Raw genomic sequence first — 15,165 nt, forward strand, 5'->3', positions numbered from 1 at the left:
AAGGGTCAAGCATTTTTACACTTATCGTGGTGCTAGAGGCAAGGGGAGATTCAGTCCCCAAGAGGACGTGCAGGTGGCCATGGTTGTGGCAGGATCGATCACCACAGTCTCAACAGAATTTTCAGCCATCATTGGGTGCTAGAGGTGGACGTGGTTTTCACCCTCATGCTAGAGGAAGATATGTATCTAGAGAGGAACGGGGATATGGCAAACACCGCAACAGAATGCTAGTAGCATTAAGTGTCACTATTGTGGTAAAATGGGACATGTGGCTAGAGACTGCTATAAAATACAGAATGACTTCCGTAATGAAAGAGTGCAGCATGGCAACTATGCATCATCTAATAATGCAGAACATGAGGAGCACTTGTTTGCCATGAAACATGTAATAGGTACTATGACATCACAAAGGGAGAGTGATGGTATTTGGTATATGGATTTTAGAGCGTCAAATCACATGACATGCCATGGTGAGTGGTTTGACAGGATGAGGCCTACACAATAGGGCTATGTTGCCATTGGGGATGATACTCAACATCCTATTACACATGTTGGTAGTGTGCCATTGCGTATGCATGATGGTGGCAAAGTAAAAACCATGTCAGATGTGTTGTATGTGCCAACAATTACAAAGAGTCTTGCATCGGTTGTGATCAAATGGTGGATCAAGGAATGCAAGTCACGTTCAATCAACATGGCTGTTTTGTTGAGGACTTCAAAAATGGTTGCAAGTAAATTGCAAAGGGAAAGAAAGAAGGTAGATTGTTCAAATTAAGTGCAAGCATTCCACATTTGAAGTCTGCCATGTTTTCAAAAAGTAAAGGGGTTGTGCCAAACATTGATATTTGGCATAAGAGAATTGGGCATATGAATATTCAAAAGCTGAAATCTATGCAAGCAAAAGGTATAGTTGGTATTTCGCCCAAGTTCAAATATGATGGTAGTAATCATATATGTGAAGCATGTAGATTTGGGAAGTAGGCAAGGTTGCCATTTCCAAAAGATGGTCAAATCAATAGAAGACCATTGGAAATCATTCACGGTGACATATGGGGTCTAACAGAAACTCCAACTATCAATGGTTACATGTATATTGTCACATTTATTGATGATTATAGCAAGATGACGCAGATTTACTTCTTGAAAGAGAAGAGTGAAGCAATTGGGAAGTTCATTGACTTCAAAGCATTGGTGGAAAAACAGTATGGTCAATGGATCAGGTGTTTGAGGACGGATGGTGGTAGTGAGTACACATCACATGCATTTGATGCCTTCTTGAGAGAGCATGGGATAAGAAGACAAATTACATGCAGGTACACACCTCAGCAGAATGGTGTTGCTGAGAGGAAAAACAGGATCATTGGTGAGATTGCAAGAGCTATGCTTAATGAGAAGTCCATGCCAAATTATTTTTGGGCATAAGCATGTGCTACTACAGTGCACTTGTTGAACAGGACTCCTACCACAGCTATACATGAGAGTACACCTATTATGAGGATGACATGATGTAGGCCGAATATTGGTCACTTGAATGTGTTGCATATGTTCATGTACCAGATGATGAGAGAAGAAGAAAATTGGATCCAAAGGCTGAAAAATGTGTTTTCATTGGATATGCGCAAGAGAGAAAAGCATACAAATGCTATAAACAACTTGAGATGTGATCTTTGATAAGATGGGAACTTGGTACAAAGAAAGTAAACATGATAGTTGATGACATAGATGCAAATGAGGATGTGAATCTTCCTATGCAGGAATCTACGAGTATGAGTGGACAACTTGAGACATCGAGTGATAATGTGAGTCCATGGTCAGGAAGATTCAGACATGATATGAGCACTGAGAGTAGTGTTGTGGACAAAGGAAAGAAGAATGTGGAAGGTATTGGCATTGGTACTACAGGTTATGATTCATCAAGCTCAGAAAGGCTTGATGAAGAATTGAAAATTCCAAAAATAAGAACTCCAGGTGTCAAGAATGACAGGTATGTGGCACCACATGCTAGAGCACATGAAGCTCGTAGTGAGCCACAACCAAAGAAGATCAGAGAGAGTGAGATATCCAGTACCGAGGTTGACATACAGGGGTTATGCTATGCATTATGCATATATGAAATCAATGGTAAAGCATGTAGAGCCTTCATGTTTTGAAGAGGCTATTGACAAAGAGACATGGGATAGAGCCATGGATGAGGAGATGGATGCCTTGGTGCATAATGACACATGGAATTTGGTAGATTGGCCAAAATGGCAAGAATGTGATTTGGTTGTAAATGGGTTTACAAAATGAAGTGTAAATCAGATGGCTTAATAGAGAGGCATAAAGCAAGGTTGGTTACAAAAGGATATGCACAGACAAATGGTTTGGATTATGATGAGACATTTAGCCTAGTGGCTAAGATGGCTATAGTTAGGTCTGTGATATCTATGGCTGCTTCTCGTGGATAGAATCTATTTCAAATGGATGTGAGAAGAATGCCTTCCTCAATGATGCTGAGCTACAAGAGGAAGCATTTATGGAACAACCAAAGAGGTATGTACACCGTAAGTATCCCACACGTGTATGCAAATTGAAGAAAGCATTGTATGGTTTAAAGCAGGCACCAAGAGCTTGGAGTGACAAAATAAGCAAGTAACTTATGAGCATTGGTTTTCATGTGGGAAACTCAAATTCTTCACTTTATGTGAAGAGGACATAGAGAATGGATTGGTTGTGATAGTCCTTTATGTGGATGACTTGATTGTGACAAGTGATCATGGGAAAGATATTGAGGATGTGAAGACATCTTTAATATGAAGGATTTGGGTGAACTCGGATTCTTTCTTAGTATTAAGGTGATCAGGACATCTCATGGTATATGGCTGGTGCAAAGGCAGTATGCCTTAGACATGTTAGTAAAGTATGGAATGACAAGTTGTAAGCCTATGATCATACCTGCCCTTGGGATGACCTGGGTTCAAGTCTCTCCGTCGATTGGTCTCTCTAGATCAATAAGTTGATGTTAAGGAGTCTCGACTCCTGGGTCGAGACTCCTGGGTGTGTGTAAAAGAGGACACTCACACTACCTTTCTCCCACCCGTTGTGGGATAGAAATGGCTAGTGGGATTGCCCTTGGGATGACATGGATCCACTTTAGTTCAAGTCTCTCCGTCGATTGGTCTCTCTAGATCAATAAGTCGGCGTTAAACTCTCTTCTCACCCTTGCGCAACACGCTTCTCTTCTCTGTCCCTCGTAGAATGGGTTCCCAGGCAGCCCTCTTTCTTGCTCACCCTTCAACCCGGCTTTCTTCTCATCATCAATCCGGCCTACTTCTCTCGCACAGGACGAATAGCATGATATTAAGGTTTTTGTTAACCTTTGAAACGTCACAACCCTGCAGTTCCATAAAAACTCTCTCTCATCCCTGCGCAGCGCGCTTCTCTTCTCTGTCCCTCCTCCTCGAATGGGTTCACAGGCAGCCCTCTTTCTCGCTCGCCCTTCAAGCCAGCTTTCTCCTCAGCATCATCGCAGCCTACTTCTCTCGCATAGGATGAAGAGCTGTCTATTGATAGAATTTGAGGACGAGCAGGGGAGAAGTTTGAATTTTGAATCCATAGAAATTTTCTTCAAGAATTTTAAAAAATATCTATGGATGCAGATTTCTCATAGCTGTAGCCATTTGGGAGACGCATTTTTAGAGATCCGAGAACCATTCGACATTTTGAAAGACCAAAACTTAACATGATGACATTCCTCCTCCGAGCTCCCCTCACCTGTCTTGAAAGACACATTGGGTATAGCCCCCTGTCGGTTTAGTAAAGGAATAAATTAAAGTATCTACTTCCACCTTAAACTTTGTAGGTGTTTTGTTCCTGAATCGGTAAAGAAACATCTGATTGCCATAGGTAAGACTTTCATCTGCCATCCTTGGAAACAATGACCCCCTGTGAGTCATCTCCCTGTTTTTTCGTATCCACATCAGCCTCCAAACGTTCTCACAAGTCTTTGCATTCTCATTGATTTTCCCACGGGTGAGAAACCTTTGACTAGTGTCCTACATTAGAACATTCCTTTGCACAACCAGTCTCGTCTCTCCCTAAAGACCAACTCCCCTCCAGACATGGCATACAGCCGTGCCCTTCAAGGGAGCAACTATCCCTTAACTGAAAGGAACGTCTCTATATGCTTTGCGTGAGCCAGATTAGCCTTCTTAAGCTCTCCATTCATTATGCATAATGGGTGTTATAGATGTTCCTTCAACAAAGGAGTACTTCCTGCTTCTGCTCAATCCAGCTCCGATTAGACTTCATGTTTCTATACAGACTTTTCCACCTACACTGCACACTACCCAGCATTGGCATATACATTCGACATCAGAACATATGCAGTAGCCTGCTTGGGCTGCAGATTCACTGCATGATCAAATGCCTCTTTGGCCATCTCTAAATTGCCATGTGTACGACAGACACCCAGCAAGCAAAGCCATGTGTTGAGATTAGCTTGCATCGGCATCTTCGACAACATGTTTTCTACCCTTCTGAAGTCCCCTGCACGGCCAAAAAGGTCCAGCATACTGCCATAATGCTTCAAATACAGAGTTATGCCATAAACTCTGTTCATGAACAAAAAAAATTCAAGACCTTCAACAACAAGGCCAGTATGGCTACAAGTTGAGAGAACAAAAAAGAGCGTGTCTTCATCAGGCTTAAAACCTGCAAGAATCAATCTTTCTAGCATATCCAAGCTTGCTAGAGAATTTCCCTCTCCTGCATGGCCAGAAATACATACGTTACAGATCAAGATATCAGGCTCCGACAGCTTATCAAAGACTGCCTGTGCATCTGTCATGCCTGCACAACTCCCATACACATAAATTAGAGTGGCAGTCACAGATGGAATCTGGTCAAACCAAGCAGAAACCATGTCAAAGTGACATTGTCTGCATATTTCCAAGCCTCCGATTGCACTACAGGCTTGCAGAATGCACACAAGTGTAACATGATCCAAACCCACACACTGCTTTTGCATCTGTCTGTACAGCCCTAAAGCCTTCTCTCCTTGGCCCTGTTCAACATATGCTGAAAGCATGGCATTCCATGACACGACAGTGCGCCAGGACAATGCATTGAAGGCATCCTCTGATGCCACAATGGCCCCACACTTGCCATACATACTGACAAGGGTGTTACCAACAAAGACATCAGATGCAAAGCCTTTCTTGTGGGCATCAGCATGTAATGCTTGACCAACTTCTAAAGCCATCACAATGGTTGTGTGTCCCTCCAAAAGAAGAGCTTCTTCCTTCTTTGCAAGGATCGCACAAGCCTGAAGAACGACCACAAATGTCGCCTGGTCTGGACTCACGCCTTCTTGTTGCATCTGCGGGTACAACTGTAAAGCCTTCCCTACTTGGCTCTGTTCCACATATGCTGAGAGCATGGCATTCCATGAGACAAGGGTGTGCTGAGACACTGCACCAAATACATACTCCGCTTCCACAGTAGCCCCAAGTTTGCCGTACATACTCACAAGGGTGTTGCTAACAAGGACATCTAGTGCAAAACCTTTCCTACGAGCATATGCATGTATTGCACGTCCTATTTCAAGAGGCATCGTCTTAGCAGATCGTCCCTCCATAAGAAAAGCTTCTCCCTTTCCTGCAAGGGTGACACATGCCTGAAGAGCTATCACAGTTGTCAACTGGTTCAGACTCATGCCTTCCTCCTGCATCTGTCTGTACAGCCGTAAAGCCTTATCTCCTTGGCCCTGTTCAACGTATGCTGAGAGCATGGCATTCCATGACACAACAGTGCGCTGGGACAATGCACCAAACACATTTGCTGATTCCAGCACAGCTCCACATTTGCCATACATACTCACAAGAGTGTTGCCAAAAATGATATCGGATGCCAAGCCTTTCTTGTGTGCACTGGCATGTAATGCCTGTCAGATTTCTAAAGGCACAAAAAGAGCTCCTGCCTTTTCTGCAAGTGTGGCACATGCCTGAACAGCAATCACAAATGTCAGCTGGTTTAGACTAACACCTTCCTGTTGCATCTGTGTGTATAACAGCAAAGCCTTTTCTCCTTGGCCATGCTCAATGTATGCTGAGAGCATGGCATTCCACGACACTACATCATGGTAGGATGATGCACTGAACATATCCTCTGCTTCCACAATGGCTCCACACTTACCATACATACTCACAAGAGCGCTGCCAACAAATATATCGGATACAAAGCCTTTCCTTCGGAAGAGGTCAGCATGTAATGCATACCCGATTTCCAGAGACATCACCTTAGTGGGTCGTCCCCCCATGAGATGCATTTCTTCCTTCTCTGCAAGGGCGGCACATGCCTGACGGCGACAAAGGTATAATGGCTCGGCTGGACATGGTCTTCCTGCATGAGTTGATACATTCTAAGTGCTTCACGACCACGGCCACACTCTGCGTAACCAGAGATGAGGGCTGTCCAGGAGAAGACGGTACGGCGAGGCAATGTGTGGGATGTGTGGAAGGCATCTTCAATGGCACCACACTTGGCAAGGGTGAGGACCAGGTAGTCACCCAGTAAGCCAGTGAGGTGGACGCTGTGCAAGGCAAGGTGTGAAAGGACCCGCTTGGCCTGAGCTAGGGCTTTGCCCTTGGTGCAAGCCTTGAGGAGAGAGAGGGGAGGGGGCTGTTTCTGCGCGAAAGAGCACATCCAGCGCCGTGTCGAGCTCTCCTCTTTCGCAAAAAGCTTGCGGAACTCCTCTGCCCATCTCGGCAAGGGTAAGGAAGAGCCATTTACACGAGCTGTTCTGAAACCCCTCTCTGCCCAGCAATGCTCGAGAACGGAAACTCCTCCGGCGGGCTTTCGCTTTGGATGGTAAACTGAAGAACAACCAGACGGCTCTACCTATTTTAGGCCCAAGTAAGTAAATGGGTGTTTCGCCCACACCATAGACAAGAGTTGTAGCACAGTCAACGTTGCCTCCAAAGAACGGAGGAATGCGTTTGTATGTAGCACATCGAACGGCAAGCAGTCATTAAGCCTGCGTGAAATTCTAGTGGATGGGGTTTGGAGAACTGAATGGCTGTCCAAAGCTTGATGTGATCCACCAATAGGTCTCACAAGTCTCCAATTTTTGCCTTGATGAAGACGACTTTGCCCTCACTTTGTCTTACTCGATCAATGAAGCCCATCCTTGTGCTCATTGGGAAGCATCACCATGTAAATTAGTATGATCAAGCTATCCTTAGGTCGACGAGAAAGAACGAAAATTCTTGTGGATTTCATGAGATCTCATCGAGTCGTAGCATCTTCTACCGGATAGAACTTCCACTTGATAAGACCCTCTCAAATAACCCTAATCCTTAAAGGCTTCTCTCGAATATCCAAAATTTTCTCTCATTCCATGGGAAATTCGGTCTGTCCTTTAAGTTCTTTGAGTTCATCATCTAAAATGTGAGCTTCATTTGGAACATATTTCTTTAGTAACATTAACATGAAACACATTGTGGATTCAAAGATGGGGAGGCAACATAAATTCATAAGCTTGCTTTCCAACTTTCTTGATTATGGCATATGGTCCATAATATGTATTAGCTAGCTTCCGAAATTTGCCCAAGGTTAAAGAACTTCTTTTGGGTCGAACTCTAAGGAATACCATATCTCCTTCTTCAAAGGCTCTAGAAGATCTTTTTAAATCGGCATAGCTTTTATGACAATCTTGAGCTACTTTCATTTGGTGGGGTTCCTCGCTAGATAAGCTTAAAGCATATCTTCTATTACTTGATTTACCCTCTCAGTTTGTCCATTTGACTCAAGTGATATGCTAAGCTGATATCCAAATGAGTTTCTATAGACTTGAATAGAGTAGTCCAAAACCTAGAGGTGAGTGAGGGGAATTTAGAGTCTTTGTCATCACGAATTATCCTATGAGGAAGTTCATGGAGTCTAAAAATTTCTTTAAGAAGTATCTTGGCTATGTTAGTAGCTATATAGGTCTTCTTTTACGGGAACAAGGTGAGCTACTTTAGTCAACTTGTCAACTACTACCATAATAGCATCGTACCCTCCCTACACCTTAGGGATTCCAATGATGAAATCTGATGCATTCTCACTTCATTTGGGACACATCTAAGGGTTGAGGGCTCTAGGTAACTCGATTCTCTCTACTTTGACTTTTTAATTAACTGATCATTTCGTGACATAATTCAAGATATCCTTTTTCATACCTGACCAAAAGAAACTTTTTCTAACAAAAGTGTAGGTTTTATGATATCTTGGATGAGTTTCCATAGGTCCATCATGGCCTTCCTTAAGAATCTGTCTTCTAAGTCCTGAGCTATGTGGTACACATAGCCTATTGTTAAAATGAAGATTTCCTTCCTCCAAGATAAATCCTTTTGTTTTTAGCTTTTCTTCTCCTTGTTGGAGTTTTTGAAGAATAGGTCCGAAAATTTGATCTTCGAATAGACCTTGTTTAGTTTAATCAGGAATTGAGTTATACAGCATAGAAATAGCAGCAAAAGATTTCCTATTAAGTACATCAATTGCTACATTTTCTTTCCCTGGCCTGAATTTAATTTCAAAATCATATTCATGTAGAATTTCTATCTAGTGTCTCTGCTTCATGTTTAGTTGTGATTGAGTTGATCGATCTCACTAGTTGAAATTTGTTGCCTAAAAAATAATATCTCCAAAACCCCAAGTCATGAGTTGGATAATTCTTCTTATACAATCGGAGCTTCCTATATTCATACGCTACAGGGGGTGACTATCTTGTATTAGAACACCACCAATGGCATGTCCACTCGCATTTCGTGCTACCTCAAAGGGTTGAGAGAAGTCACGGAGTTTCAAGAGATAGGGAAGGTTGCCAAATTAACTTTTAGCTTGTCCTTGAAGCTACTCGAAGTCATGCATTGGATAATTCTTCTTGTACAGTCGGAGCTTCCTAGATTCATAGGCTAGATAGAATGTGACCGTCCTGTATTAAAACACCATTAATGGCATGTTCACTCGCATCTACTACTTCTCTCAAAGGGTTGAGATAAGTCTGGGAGCTTCAAGATAGGGAAGGTTACCAAAATGACTTTTAGCTTGTCGAAGCTACTCTAATGATCTAAAGTCCAGTTAAAATGTTATTCCTTTTTTAGCATTCCCATAAGCAGAGTAGCTACCTTGGCATAGTCTTTAATAAAAATACGGCACAAGCCTGTTAGTCCCAAGAATCCCTGAGCTTCCCTAATTAACTTCAAGATTGGCCAATGGATGGCGGCTTCAACCTTTTTGGGGTTAGGAGTGATTCCTTTCTCAGACATCTCACTACAAATCCCAACACAAGTAAGTAAGCTTATTAGCAAAGATACACACTTGCTTAAGTTCGAGCATAAAGTTGATATTCCCTTAAGATTTCTAGTGCTTTCCAGACATGATTCTCATGTTCGAGCTCATTCTTAGAGTAAATAAGAATAATAAAGAATACCAGGAAATCATCCAATTGTTCTCGATATATATTGGCCTTGATTTGTTAAAGGTTTCCGGTGCATTTGTTAATCCAAACGGCATAAGTAGAAACTCATAATGTCCATATCTAGAGTTGAAAGTGTTGAGACATCGAGCTCAACTAGTGATGCGGACATTGATGTCCCGCTTGGGTGATATCTTCTACACTTATGCCACTAGCATGGTTTGTGAGATTATAGTTGATATGCCACCAGTGGATGGCAGGCTATGGTTTGTGAGATTATAGTTGATATGCCACCAGTGTATGGCAGGCTATGTGAGAGCCACTCTGAAAAAGTACTAGAGTTATGGCATATTTATAGTGCCAGCTCATATAGTCGGCTTCACACTATTGATTGACCTTTATATGTTATAGTAGGAGAGTATATACTCTTATCTCTTTATGTTAATGGTTGTAGAGAAGAAAAGAAGATAGAAGAAAATTCATTCATTCATCTCTCTTTTGTGTCTTGCTCTCTCTTTTGTGTGTGTTTGCTTGCAAGCCTAGGGGATTGATAAGACATATCTTATGGTTTCACATGAGTGTAAGGGAGGGGGGTTTTGGGAAGGAGGGCTTAAGCTTATAAGTTAGGGGGTGAGGGGGATTTATGATGGCGGGGGGGGGGGGGGGGGGAGGGGGAGGGGGGGTCCTTGGTACCGTGACTTCTATCTTCATTAAGCCCCTTGGTTGGTGTGGGAGGTTTGCAAGCCACAATTTTCCTCTTTGGTCTCCCCAAGGAGTACCTTCTGATTATTTAAAGTCTCGTTAGTAGCCTTGGACAAGTGATAGATGTTGAGGCATCGAGCTTAAGTAGTGATGCGGATATTGAATACTTGCATGGGTGATAGCTTTTGCACCTAACCCACTAGTTGGGTTGGTGAGATTATGGGCGATATGCTAGAGTGGTTTACAAGCTATGTGATAACCACTTTGGTATACTGGAGTTATGGCATATTTATAGTGCCAGCTTATATAGCCAATCATGTTCACACTATGGATCGGCCTTTGTATATTTTAGTAGGAGAGTACTTTCCCTTTTAGTATGTACTATTATCTCGTTATGTTATGGTTGTAGAGTAGAGAGGAGAATAGAAGAAAATTCAACCATCAATCTCCCTAGTGTGCTTGTCTACTCTTATGTATATGTGTGTTTACTTGGAAGGAGCGCAAGCTTACTCTTTTTCCCACATTCTTCTCATAGTATCAGAGTGCTAATTGGTGTGAAGAGATCACGATGCAACCATGTTGGAGAAGAATTTTCTCAATGCTCCACCCTCGTGTTGTTTCTATGGATGATGGGTGTGCTCTATTTTGTAAGGGCCTCTTTATGAAAAGCAGCTATTGTGGTGAGCACCCGGGTACCCGAAAGTTCCCAGTTTAGGCAGTGGATGGTGGCCAAGTGTGGCTTCTCAAAATTGAGTCAAACTTTGACTCCATGGCCCCCCTCTAGTTTGGATCTACTAATGCTTCCTCCAAGTTATTTGGCTCCTGTACTTTCATTATCTCAACCATCAAGGCCATATTAACAATTTGAGTGGAGGACCTCTTCACCTCCTCTATTCTCTTAGATCTACTGGCTCTTCTATGATTTTTTATGGAGCTTTCCCATCCAAGGGCTGCTTCACCCATTTAGGATATGGCCCCTTATGAGGTGTTTTACAGGCTTCTCTTCTTCATCATCTAATGAATCCACCTCTTGTGGAGTTGGTACTATCATTGGTGGTTGTTAGGTTGTTCCTCGAATACCACATCACGGCTAACAATTATCTTCTTTGCCTTTGGGTTGTATAGTCGTCAGTAACCTGTGAATCTATACTATACCTCAAGAAGATACACTTTATGCTCTTGGAATCCCATTTGGTTCTAGACGAGTCTAGAACATGCAGCACAAAACATTCACAGCCAAATGTCCTGAAATATGCAACTGAGGGTTTCTTACCTAAATAAGTTTCTTAAGGTGTCATGCCCTTCACTGCCTTTGCGTGACTCCTATTATTACGGATATGTACTATAAAGTGTTAACTCCATGGTCCCAAAAATAATTATGTCATTTTTTTCCTTTGAGCATACTCCATGCCATCTCCACAACTGTGTAGTTCTTGCGCTCTATAACATCGTTCTATTGTTGGCAAAGTACTAGCAATTGTCAAATATTTCTTGATCACACACTCGTCTTCTTGCAGAGTAGGTATTGAATTCACTTGCTGTGAATTATCCTCCTCAAAATTTTTGAAACTTTTTTAGCCTCTTCCTTGTCTCGTTCTCTACCAAGCTATAACATATTTTGAACTTTCCAAAAGTTTTAGCTTTATCCAAAAAAATAGACCCACATCTTCCTAATAAAGCCATTGATTAGTAATAACAAGAAGTAGGAAGAACCACCCAATACAGTGGTTGACATTTTACCAAAGAGATATTCATGTAAAGGGGCTCTAAGGGAGCCTTTACACAATTCTTGCTTTCCTATGGAAATGCATGTCGAATCTTTTTGCCCGTCATACAAGGTTTGCACACATTTGACAGCTTTGAAAATGCTGGTAAATATGCTACAATCCTAGAACTTTGTATCCCTTTTAAGACTACAAAGCTCAGATGCTCAGATCTCTCATACCATAGCTTACTTGTCTCGATGTCTGCTTGGGATGTAAAAGCCAATAGCTCATAAAAGTTGTTGTGTCATATTTCTTTCCCAAAAAACATTACTCCTGGCATCTATGAGGACTACACCAAATGATAAATGTAGTTAAATTTGCATATTTTCTGTCTCTCTAGGAGCAAAGTTTAGGAACCTCTCAACTCCCCATTTTTGTAACCATGTCCTTAGGTCAAGGACCCACACAAGCATTAGTAGTTTACTTTTGATGGTGCGTTGAGTTTTGGAGCTTGCTTATGAAACTAGCTTAGGTAGTCTATCATGACATGTCTTTGACCTTGATCACAAATCTATTAACCCTCTCTAGATCTAGTAGCATGATTGGAGATTTTTACTCCTAAATATTAACAAAGAAATATCAACTAAATTTTCTTAATACGATTCTAAGCTATTGTAAAAATCTCCCACCTCAAACTTCGACACCATAGACTAACTACCTATGTTACAAGATTAATGCTAGAGAGAGAGAGAGAGAGAGAGAGAGAGAAGAGAAATAAATAAATATTTATAAAAATCTACTAAACTAGCAGCAAATTTCAAGGAAAATTATTGTCCTTGTAGTCCCAATTATTTAATGAGCATTAAGGCCCAATTATTTTTCAATTTTACTCACTAACCCTATCATATAGGCACGGGTGTCCCACTTGCATTCTAGCTCACCAAATCTATGTGAGCTTGTCATACAAACTCATGACGTGAGCCTATTTTATTCAAATTCATGTGCCCCTAACCAAACATGATGTGAGCCTATCAAATTCACATGATCCTAGCTCACCAACAACCCACCTACTATAGTCCTGATGATGTGAGCCTAGCTCACTAAACCCACACCTACTAGCCCACTATAGTCATGATGATGTGATCCTAGCTCACTAAACCCACACCCACTAGCTCACTATAGTCAAGATAACATGTGCCTATAAGATGGGGTGAGCCAAGTTCACCAAACCTGCATGAGAGACAAGCTCACAAAATTTGTGTGGGTCTATTTTATACAAAACTTCCCAAGTCATATTTTAATATGACGCAAACCAAGGAAAAAAATAAGAGTTAATCTTTGCCAATTGGCTATTTTTTGGGGTTTTTCCAAAAAAACACCAGATCTTGCTCTCACTTTGGCTTGGAGGTGAAGGAATGCACATACAACATGTACCCCATCATCACCAACATCTCTGGGGTGACCCTAATTCAACATACTACCACACCTTCTAAAGCATGAAAAAAGTTCTAAAGAACCAGTATGAGACAAGGAATCAGAAAAAGATTCAAAACCTTGAGAATCAGCTTGCAGTAGAAGCATTCTAATGGGCAAGTAGAAGAGAAGTTCATACTACAGATAAATAATCTAAAAGATCAGATGACAATGGTGGGGATAAATAAGACTAGTGAAGAATTGGCATGAAGATACGTTAGAGTTTTTACCTCACTAAACATGTAGGTGCATAACTTGCCTCTTACTTTAAAGGAGTTTGGTGTAATGCTAGTGGAGGAGGAGATGCATTTCAAAGCCAAACATGATAGCAACATTAAATTCTCTACAAATGCAAAGAAATGCAAGGGGAAGGGCTCTAACCCCAATGCTTCTAAAAAGAACAAGAAATCTAAGGTAAAGTGTTTCTACTATGACAAGCATGGTCATGTGGTAATAAAAGAAATATATGTAAAGGTAGAGCATTCCTCAACATCTAATGGTTCGTGCATCATCAACAGCGGGAGCATTCTAACATATGACTAGTTGAAAGGGTTAGTATACCTATGTAAGCTTATGGGGGAGTCCATCCCGATAACAATTAGGAACAACACCAAACGCCCAGACCATGGGTTTAGGTATCATTTCTTTTGTTTCTAGAAATGGTGATACTAAGAAGTTGTCCAATGTTCTTTATGTGCTAGACATGACATCTAGAAAAATGGCAAGTGAAATATGTTGTCGATTATAGCGGCCATAATTGATCGTGACTTGAAGTTCCTCTTAGATAAGGAAGTCATTGTTGCTTTGCAACAATGTCATGTGACGAAGGTTCCCTAGCATAGAAGCAATCCCAATTCAAATATTATTACACACATATCCACCTTGATTATTGGAACATACACAAGAACATGCCCACACTCAGGAACATACTAACGAGATACTAATGTACCCATGTCGTCCATGAGAGCATAGAGCAAACACATTTCTCCTATGTACTCGATCGCCATGCATGTGCACTCTACGTCACCTACATGCTAAGAAGGTTGTATATAATATATTGTATTTGTTAGTGTACACTCAATGCCCGCCTCTCAGCATGTATCTCATTTTGATGTATAATGCACATTTGTTAGGCCCCCATTATGAGGAGTAGCCATGGTGCATATGTCTTTAGTGGGAACCCTGGCTTAGACGCCAATGGGGTCATTATTGTGACCATTGATGATGGTTAGGATATGGTCAGGGGTAAAGGCATTAGCCGTCCTAGTTGGGGGGTCCGAGCCCCCGAGAGACGGTATGAGTAATATTTCCTAGAATATTCCCTCAGATAGGCCCATCATTAGTGGGCGATGGGCCACGTTCTTGATACGTGGGCGGTGATCGTGTCTATGCAGTGTAACCGCCCTCATTGTATACACGTCTACCACACCACCTACAATACTATATATGGACATGGTTGCCACGAGCTAAGGTATCCAATGCTTGTGATGAGTATCCACCCCCTTCTACACCTTGTATATACTCCATCCTTGGTCTATCTAGATCGCCATCTAAGCTCTACTTGAGAGTGCACGGGTGGACAGCACCATCACTTGTACCTCTTTGGTATAATCAGAATTTTAAATTCTCTCCATTGTGTATCTATTGCATTGTCTATTTTGCTTTGTCTTGCTATCTCTTTTCACTGTGCCATATTCTTATATGGTATCAGAGCTTAGGTGCTCTTAGCATGAATAGTGCATAAAGTTTAGTCTTTCTTTGCTTAGAACCCTAGGAGTGATGGCTTCTACCTCTGCTGCCTGCTGCTGCACCAGTCTTGCACATTCGTCCACCTACCTTCATGGA

At 41.8% G+C, this 15,165-nt stretch overlaps 1 protein-coding gene across 1 annotated transcript; it reads right to left on the minus strand.

Moving 5' to 3' along the window:
• Nucleotides 1-4,324: 4,324 nt before the first annotated feature.
• LOC147635766 (pentatricopeptide repeat-containing protein At4g13650-like) lies at nt 4,325-6,274 on the minus strand. The gene is made up of 2 exons (XM_086802315.1): nt 5,984-6,274; nt 4,325-5,923 (listed from the first exon to the last, which is right to left on the minus strand). The coding sequence occupies exons 1-2, from the start codon at nt 6,272-6,274 to the stop codon at nt 4,325-4,327; spliced, it is 1,890 nt and encodes a 629-aa protein (XP_086658441.1).
• Between the last annotated feature and the right edge of the window lie 8,891 nt (nt 6,275-15,165).

This window comes from Cibotium barometz, chromosome 9 (genome assembly GCF_041138505.1).
Source record: "Cibotium barometz isolate CiBa-2024 chromosome 9, ASM4113850v1, whole genome shotgun sequence".
Taxonomy (NCBI): domain Eukaryota; kingdom Viridiplantae; phylum Streptophyta; class Polypodiopsida; order Cyatheales; family Cibotiaceae; genus Cibotium; species Cibotium barometz.